Source organism: Eptesicus fuscus, chromosome 6 (genome assembly GCF_027574615.1).
Source record: "Eptesicus fuscus isolate TK198812 chromosome 6, DD_ASM_mEF_20220401, whole genome shotgun sequence".
Classification (NCBI taxonomy): domain Eukaryota; kingdom Metazoa; phylum Chordata; class Mammalia; order Chiroptera; family Vespertilionidae; genus Eptesicus; species Eptesicus fuscus.
The window spans coordinates 62,082,245-62,092,340 of record NC_072478.1 but is presented as its reverse complement, the minus strand read 5'-3'; the positions used below and the strand labels follow the sequence as shown (position 1 = coordinate 62,092,340).

The 10,096-nt window shown below is 39.0% G+C and overlaps 1 protein-coding gene across 1 annotated transcript; it reads right to left on the bottom strand.

The window, feature by feature from the left end:
• Nucleotides 1–9,364: 9,364 nt before the first annotated feature.
• LOC103287834 (60S ribosomal protein L13-like) lies at nucleotides 9,365–9,838 on the bottom strand (the record flags this gene model as incomplete). Its single annotated transcript, XM_054716734.1, has 1 exon — nucleotides 9,365–9,838. A coding segment is annotated over one exon (459 nt), but the record flags the coding sequence as incomplete, so codon positions are not given.
• Between the last annotated feature and the right edge of the window lie 258 nt (nucleotides 9,839–10,096).

Sequence of the window (10,096 nt, the reverse complement as noted above, 5' to 3'; positions counted from 1 at the left end):
AACTCCCCTCTATGGCCTAATGAAAGGTCCATTGTAACCACCTGGAAGAGAAAGAAAAAAGTTGAGCATGAGTCACAGAGAGCTCAGCTCCTAATATGGCACAAGCTGAAATGGATTGTTACCACATTAGTTTCACTTCAATGAAGTCCTAAAGAACAGTCACGAAGAACTGTCTGAGTATCAGAGTTTGAGCAGCTCGTTTGGTCATTCATGTTGTAAAGAATGGCCTGACTTGCATGGATTCCTGGGCAGTGGCAAACGGCATGAGTTGCGAATCAGTCCCCAGATGGAATAGGAATGGAAGAGCCAGGAGTGGGATATCTGGAGGAGTGACCTGTGGATAGACTGATGGGCATGTGCACAGAAAGTGTGCAGTTTGTGTAACCAGATGTGCAAAGATGGCTCTCCGTCACCAGGTTTACAGTCTATCACCTCTGTCCTTTGTCACCTCAGTGTTTGCACAGTGAGCTCATGGATGGAATAACCTTGGTGGCAGAAATAGAGGATGTGCACGTGCCCCTGGAAGCATGGGTTCTCTTCTCTCAGGACTCATCTATCTACGTTCACTGCAAAACATACAACCTGCCAAGTGCAGAGACTGACACTGAGTCCTTCATATTGAACCATCCTTCAAGGTGACACATTAAGTGAGTTGCTGGCGGGTGTATTACATTAGATTTTTCCCCCTATTGTACAGTGATTTATCCTAATAATAACCCATACTTTGTGCAGATATGGGATTACCTTTGCTGCCCGTAGTGTTTGTCACACAATGGCTCTGATCCCAAAATATCTCACACATTGTCTCCAGCCAAAAGATGCATTTTACAGTGGAAGTGATAACAATATGTACATGATAATGGAATCCAATGACTTACCTTGGACCTTATACAGCCAACAGATAACTTGGTAGAATGCTCTGTTAGGTGCTCCGTAGAGGTCAGCTTTGGGATAGCATCCTGTGCGACCGGGTGCTGCTCGCTAGGATATATGCTTCAGCAGATGTTGATGCGACCCTAAGGATTTTCTCCTTGAGAATTATGTCTTTAGTGTTCTCTAGCAAGACTTCTGTCAGTGTTCGCATCTTGTTTTCCGGAAGCTTTTCTCCAAAGCTATGTGCAAGGCAGGCATGTGGTGCCTGGGAATTAGCACTCACTCCACATTAACCCTCGATCATAGGCAGAAGAATTTGATATATTAATATCTTAATTAGATGTTTTTGTGTGGCATATTCTATAATATGAACATGTTATGTTTATGATTTAAAATTAGTATTACCATAATAAGGAGTTGTTAAAATTTAGGGCACAATACCAGGTCCTGCATGCTACTTACTAGCTAAGTAATCTTAATTTATTTAAACTCTGAGACTTAGATTCCTCATTTGCATAAAAATAAGAATAATATCTGGGACATAATGTGATAGCAGTATGAACTGTCATAGCATATCAATCACCAAGCATAATTCATGGTGCATATACCAGTAAGATAACCGATATTTGACTTTCCTATGCCACTTTATCAGCCACTGCTTTCTTCAGTGTTACCAACACTTTACCTATCAATTCCCTTTTACTGCCATTACTACTCAACCTTTATGTACCAACATATGTCACTCATCTTTATAAATAGTGCCCCCTAAGAAAATAGCAATATTATTAAACTTTTGTTTTCCTAAGTCTTACATTATCAAAAATGAGCTTATTTCAAAATGCACATTGCTAATTGCTTCTACCTTGAATTTTTCTAAATTTCTCCAATATATTCAGATGTGTGGAATGCCAATTATGACATGGAATTCTGTAACTTTCAGCTGTACGTCATTTTCAGTTTTAATATGTAATGCTAATTAGTAATTTATTTTTCTCCCTCTATCTCGGTGTGTTTTCAATCCTCTGCCATCCCTGTAAACATAATAAAATAATACATAAAGTATAACAAAATATTTTACAGTGTATATACAAGTTCACAAGTAAGAAGGGAAAATCTCCAGGGACCAGAAATGAAGGAGAAACTCCGATACAGAGTGTTTAACAGTTATTAAATTCAAACAGCGCAGACAGCTATTAGTATTATTCCGAAAGATTGAGATTCTTACACCAATGCGATGCTCGTGAGAAAGTGAAAATGAAACCTCCTGGGAGAGGCGTGAGTTCTGAAGGGCTGAGGCCCCTCCTTGGACCATGAATAGGACAGTCACTCAGAATAATTGGGAACCACAGGAATATTCTTTCCAAAGTTGAGTGATCCGAATTCACACAAGTCAAATTGTTCAGAAACCTGTAGCTGGAAAATTAACAAAAATCTCAGCTATCCCTAGAACTCAAGTTAATGTGAAATTTCTCCATGGGCAGACTCCACTTACATGTGCATATAGGATTCTCACAGATTAGAATAAATATTTCTGACCCCTTGGTTTCAGTTTAATTTTTAAAACACGCAAGGAAGGAAACTGCCATAGAGACACACTCAAAGCATAAAGATATTGTAAATTTGAAAACCAAGTTTTAGAAAATTGTATCCAAAACAAAACTAGCCCCCCCCCAAAATGGTCTAATATTTCTGGCAGACGAAATCGATCTTTAGACAGAAAATAATATTAAGAATAAAAAGGTTATTACTTAAATAAAAAAGAAAACGTTTCAAAGAGTTCTGTTGTTTTTTTTTCTCCATCCTACAGCCCAAAACATTGTGGTATTAACAAAGTAACAAGATCTATTTTATGTATGCACTAAAATTACATTATCCGTCAAGGGACCAGTAGCTGAGGCATAATAGAGGAACTAGATGTGTAGGGAAATGCAGCAGGGAACTCTGACTCTCCTTGTAATTGTTTCTTCTCCGTGAATGCTGTGAGGATGACCACTCCAGGCAGCATCAAGTCCCAAATGTGCTCATCACTTTACCTGCATTATGTGCAGCCCGGGAGCTAATTTCCACAAGACCTAAACATTATTTACTGTTATTTCCAATCTTCTTCCCACTTGTTCTTCTTGTTTATTTAGGGAAAAATTCCCACAGCCTGAATTGGTGAGACGAATTAAAGTTTAGGCAGAGATAAACTCATTTATTTCTAATTTTAGGTAACCCGTTACCTTAGTACAAGTGAAATGAATATTCTTGACATTGGAATTTTCTTCTCTGGGTGTTTGTTTACTTTTAATTAAATTCATTGGGTTGTCATTGGTTGATAAAATTATATAGGTTTCAATTGCATACTTCTATAATAATACATCATCTGTATATTGCATTGTGTGTTTACCAAAGACATGAAGCTTTTAAAAAAGAAAACAGGGCTATGTATTTGAATACAGAAATAAAAAAGCAAGTCAAGTCACCAAATATTTATCCCCTAAGCTTGGTCCCAATGAATGATATGCTTAACTTCCTGATATCTTCCCCTGGTGCATATAACTGGTGACAGATACAATTGAAGAGATGACACTCAGGTAAGAGCTTGGCTGCTGCTGTCATTTGATCCTTTAGTTGATTTTTTTAAAGTAGGAAGCCCATGAGCTGTGTCCATTTTCAAAGCTGGCCCCTGTAGCAGGCTTCTCTAAACTCCGTGTAATTACTGCATGTAACTCCTGCAGTTGAAGATAGCCACAGAGGCCTCTGGATCACTAATACATGATCTCATATTTTATTAATAAGAAGTGGGGACATTTTTTCTATTGCCTTTTTTTGCTTTAAGGTTTACTTGTTAGAAATTATTCCTTTTTTTTCCAGTTGTCTCAGTTACTTTATCGTGTCCAATGAAACCAAGTTTAAGTCATTGGGAATAAATAAACTCTTACCGTCAAGTGTTACTGTCCAGTTAAAAGAAAAATATTCTATTTCTTATTAAATTGCTTTTTAATTTAATACAAAATTGAATATCAGATCCTTTATTTCACCAGCATGACAATTATAAAAATCTTTCAAAACCCTTGTACATACTAGTAGCAAGACCATGTTCATTATTGCTTATAGTGAACCACTTTTGAGAATAAAATGGAACAATAAAATAATTTCAAATATACATATTTGAAATATTTATTGATCTACAAATTTGTTGATTTGACCTAATATACACTTCTATATTTAAATATAGAATTATATCTTACATATGGTATATATGTAACATATTACATCTAATTTATATTACATATATTATATATTACATATATGATTATATATTACATGTTATATGTTATGCTATATACATGCTTAAATTGCATATAAAAGGTAAATTAAAAACCTAATTTATAACAATTTTCTTTTTTTAAATATATTTTATTTATTTTCTTACAGAGAGGAAGGGAGAGGGATAGAGAGTTTGAAACATCGATGAGAGAGAAACATCAATCAGCTGACTCCTACACACCCTCTCCTGGGGATGTGCCTGCAACCAAGGTACATGCCCTTGACTGGAATCGAACCTGGGACCCTTGAGTCCATAGGCTGATGCTCTATCCACTAAGCCAAACCTATTAGGGCATAAAAATTTTCTTAATACTAACTTAAGCAGAATTACTATCTTTATACATAGTCTTGTGGTTTACTAATAATTAGTCTCTTATCTATAGCTATTTATAATACACTAGAGGCCTGGTGCACAAAATTCATACACTCAGCAGGGGGGCAGTGTCGTCCCTTAGCCCGGCCTGTGCCCTCTCGCAGTCCGGGAGCCCTCAGGGGATGTTCAACTGATGGCTTAGGCCTGCTCCCCAGGGGCCTGCTGCAGAGGTGGGAGAGGCTACTGCCACCGCTGCTGTGCTTGCCAGCCATGAGCCTGGCTTCTGGCTGAATGGAGCTCCCCCTGTGGTCAGTGCATGTTATAGTGACCGGTCGTTCTGCCAATGGGCCAAAACTGGCTCTCTGACATCCCCCAAGGGGTTCCAGATTGTGAGAGGGCACAGGACAGGCTGAGGGACCCCACCGGTGCAAGATCGGGGCCAGGGAGGGACCGCGGGAGGGCTCCAGGGCATGTCCAGTCAATCGGCCGGACCCCAGCGGCAAGCTAACCTACCGGTTGGAGCTTCTGCCCCATTGGTGATCAGTACACATCATAGTAACTGGTTGACCAGTCAACGGTCTGCTCCCTGGTGGTCAGTACACGTCATAGCAAACAGTTGAGTGGCCTTAGCATATCATTAGCATATTATGCTTTGATTGGTTGAACGGCCAACTGAACAACTGGACACTTAGCATATTAGGCTTTTATTATATAGGATTGTCAGTGATATTATTCTGAATAAAATTTTTCTACACATAATCTCTCTATAAATTGTTTTTTCTGAAATATTCTTCAAAGATTTATTTTATGGATAATTTGAAATGATGGAATCTTTAGTGGACTCTTCTCTGTCTGACCATAATACTTTTAATTGAAGAAACAGTTTCACCAGAGGCATTGAGTTAAGCTTAGAGGAAATTCTTTTGATTTTGTTAGACTAATGTTGTTAATTTTTTCAGTATTGAAATATATAAATATTTTTGCCCAAGTGTTTTAACAGTATTGTCTTTTACTTTTGTTCAGCAAAACTTCCAATACAACTTTTTCACAATTAAAAAATGCATTAAAAAGTGTGTCTATATTTAATATTTTTCAAAAAAATATATTTTTATTGATTTCAGAGAAGAAGGGAAAGGGAGAGAGATAGAAACATCAATAATGACAGAGAATCATTAATCAGCTGCCTTCCATGCACCCCACACTGGGGATTGAGCCTGAAACCTGGACATGTGCCCCCAAAGGGAATTAAACTGTGACCTCCTGGTTCATAGATGCACATTCAACCACTGAGCAACACCAGCCGGGCTATATTTAAGATATTTTGAATATTTGCCAAATGCAATGCTATAAAATCACAGGCTTTCTTAATTTAATTTCATTCTAGTACAGACTATAAAGGTACCCAGTGAAAATAGCTGTTTTATCCAAATATTCTTCCAATAAGTTAGGAATTGTATCCTATCTAATAAAAGAGTAATATGCGAATTGACCATCACTCCAACACACAACATGGCCACCCCGTATGGTCAAAAATGGCTGCCCCCCATGTGGACACAAGATGGCCACCACAAGATGGCCTTCAGGGGAAGACAGTTGGGGGGACCCAGGCCTGCAGGGGATTGCAGTTGGGGGGGGCCTGGCTTACAGGGGAGGGCAGTTGGGGGAACCAGGCTGGCATGGGAGGGCAGTTAGTGGCAATCGGGCTAGCAGGGGAGCAGTTAGGCATTGATCAGTCTGACAGGGCAGTGGTTAGGGGGTGATCAGGCTGGCAGGCACGTGAGCGGTTGGGAGCCAGTAGTCCTGGATTGTGAGAGGGATGTCCGATTGCCCACTGGGATCGGGCCTAAACGGGTAGTCGGACATCCCTCGAGGGCTCCCCAATTGGAGAGGGTGCAGGCTGGTCTGAGGGACACCCCCCCATGCACAAATTTTGTGCACCAGGCCTCTAGTATACAAATAAAATTTAAACAGTAAATCTTATGTATGGCTGCAGATTTTCTCATTTTGTTTTTGTGTAAATACAGTATATGTTAATGTCTTCTTGTTTGCAAGTTGTGCTTTTAACAATGTCAATTCTCTAAAACTAAAAATAATTGTTAAAAATTTTGGCATTGCATTCATTAATTATTTGGCTTACAAATTTCAGCTCACTAAAAGATCAGTATCAATGTAGTATGATATAATTTTATTGAATAAATAATTATTTAAAGGCTGAAAAAATGTCTAAAGTCTAATTGATGATGACAGCAAAGAGGGGGTATTTTCTATATTAACCTTCAGCTTCCTCCCAAAAATTTATACTGCAGTTACTCTCCCTACTTATAAATTACAAGAGTCCCAGTGCACAAAAATTGTGCACTCGGGATGGGGGGCTCCCTCAGCCTGGCCTGCTCCCTTTTGCAGCCTGGAAGACCTCTGGGAATGTCCAACTGATGATTTAGGTCTGCCCTATGGACCTACGCTGTCAGTCGGACATCCTTAGTGCTGCTGCAGAGGTGGGAGAGGCTCCTGCCACCACTGCTACACTCGCCAGCCATGAGCCAGCTTCTGGTTGAGCTGCGCACCTCCTGTGGGAGTGCACTGACCACCAGGGGGCAGCTCCTGCATTGAGCATCTGGCCCCTGGTGGTCAGTTTCACTGTCCGGTCTATTTGCATATTAGCCTTTTATTATATAGGATGTGTGTTTTTGACAGCTGTAGCATCTATATTGATTATTAGAATGTTGTGTCCTATTGAGATGCACATTTGTGTGTGTGTGTCCAGCAATTTCGAGTATATTTTATTCCATAGATTTCTTAATTTAGTAACAACAAGGTTTTTTACCACAATGCTGTGCTCTGCCAATATTCATTTTGTTATTATGATCTCAAAGAGATTTGTCTTCAGGGTTAAAACTTTTAACCAAACTTGCAATAATATTTACAATAATAACAAATGTTTTACTTTTGAAGAAAAAATTTCCAAAAACTTTATAAGGACTCCATAATAATATCAAACCACTATAAAATTAGGTAAACTGATTTTATATTTGAAGCATCTGTTATATAATCCTACCTAATAAAATAGTAATATGCAAATTGACCACACCTTCGCTACGCCCAAGCCATGCCCACCAGCCAAAGCCATGCCCACCAGCCAATCAGGGCGAGTATGCAAATTACCCAACAAAGATGGCAGTTAATTTGCATACACTGAGGGAGGGAGGAGTGAAGACTGAAGACAACTTAGAAGGAAGAGGGAGGAAAAGTGGAAAGCAAGGTGGCTGCCAGAGGGAAAGCCCGGGCGGGGTGGAGCAGGGCGGAGCGGGGCGGAGTGGGGCGGGCGGCAGCGGCCCGCGGGTGCAGGCGCAGTGGCTGCAACGGTGGCAGCAGCGGCAGTGCACGCGGCTGCAGCGGCCGCTTGCAGGATTCTTCCTGCAAATGGGCTACTAGTATGCTATAAAACTGGAACTATTTAGTAGCTCTTCTGCTAATAATGACAAGATGTTAGGAGCTATTGTTTTACATTTCATATGTGCACAAGAAATTTTTAAATAAAAAAGAACAAAACTAATTGTGGCAGTCATGGTGATATGCCATATTGATCTGCCTTCAAGAAACGAGTGTGGCTTTTTTTCACGAAAGAGCTAGATAACCACTAGTAGATAATAATCTTTAGAGACGTGATTTGGGATGCACTGCAGCATTTGAGTGGAGACTCTGCTCTTCCACAGCCAATGACTCAGGACAGTGGCCACATCCGTGCCTGTTAATTTCTGCACAACTGGAGCCACCTCTATTAGGCGATCTGATCTCTATTCTGGAGAATTGGTTCCACCAAGACTACGTCAGGTCTGCATTGCAATCTCTGTGCTCTCTGCTAACTCTCCTCCTTGCCTGTTACGGACTTCATAATGTGTCTCCAAAGTCCATATATGAAACCCTCGATTCCCATACCTTGGAATGTGATTGTATTTGGAGATAGGACCTTTAAAGAGGTCATTGAGTGAAAATGCTCAGTATCTGCTATTAAATGTGTAAAAAAAAGTCTTCCTACTTTAGCCTATGGATGGTTTTCCCCCTAAAGATCAGCTGGGTCTTTTCAGGTGTGTCCGCAGTCGGGGTGGAGGGTAGTTAGACAATCATCTTCTCCTTGTTAACTTACATAGTTAACTCTGTTTTATTGAAAGTTATTACCTTCTACCCATCTTGCCATTAATTGAATGAAATTATCAATGTGCATATCAATGTATAAAAATATATCCTAACCATACATAATTTTTCCTATAAAAGTATTCCCATTTTTTTCTCTGTTGTAACAATAATGTGCAACTATTATTACCAATTATGTAAATACCTGGCTGCCATTTTATGTATTGTTTAACAATTTTAGTGACTCACATTGTTTCTAAGAGAATATTTGGCTCACTTGTACGCCATCTTGTTGTGAATAAGTCTTTCTTTATATCCTAAGATGTTCTTCAATATTACCTATTCTTAAGTACTGATGGCTAAGTAAGACCCTGCTTTACAGAGTAGTCTCCACTTTGAACAAATTTTAGTCCAAATCTGTGAAAATAAAAATTATGAATTATAAAAATAAAAATTATAAAAACAATTTTTATAAAAATTAAAAATATTATAAATTATAAATATACATAAATATAAAAATTATAAATTATAAAAATAAAAATTATAAAAACAATTTCACCCCAATAAATATAATAAAAATAAAAGAAAAAGGAAAAATAAAATATAGCAAACTATTAAGAAACATTGCACTCTAATTTCTTTTCAAACTTACTTGATAAAGAAAAAATAAATCCATACTATGGATTGTTTTACATAATTTATTTGTTTAATTTAAATTTTTTTTTCTTATCACAAGTTGCCAACAGCACTTTATTTTTTCTTTTTAACATCCTGTTCTGCAGCTTCTTTGGCTCTTTTTGCCCAGATGCCAAAGAGCCAGGCATTGGCACGGGCCATTCGAAGACTGGCAAAAGCCTTGAAGTTCTTCTCCTCCTCCGTGATGACTCTGGCTTTCTCCTTCTTATAGACATTGCGTATGGGCATGACTGGTCCGGTCAGCTGTGTGGCCAATTTGAGTTCTTCAGCAGAACTGTCTCCCTTCTTGGGGGCCGAAGGCTTTCTGGGGAAGAGTATGAGCTTGGAGTGGTACTCCTTCAGCCGCTGCACTTTGGCCTGCAGGGACTCGGTGGACTTGTTCCGCCGCCTCGGATCCACCGAGATCCCAATGGTCCAGGCCACCTTTTTGTGGATGCCAGCCACCTGCCCGAGGAGACAGACACCAATGAAGTCCCAAGGAGTCTCTAATCTCCATACCCTAATGAAAGGATTGTTTTACATAATTTATTTGTTTTATTTTAATTTTCTAAAGAGCCTTTGGCATATGTGTAGGTACAACTATTTTATATGTAAGCAAACTGGGATTTGGAGACCTTGCTGATTCCTTTTCCCAGTTTCTGTAGGTGAAAGAACTAGAAATAAATTTAGGATTTCAGACCTCACATCCATGTGATCTATATCACAGTAAGGTGGTAACACTTAAACTGTTACATTAAGTAAGTACAGATATACTGTGATGATAATCTCCAA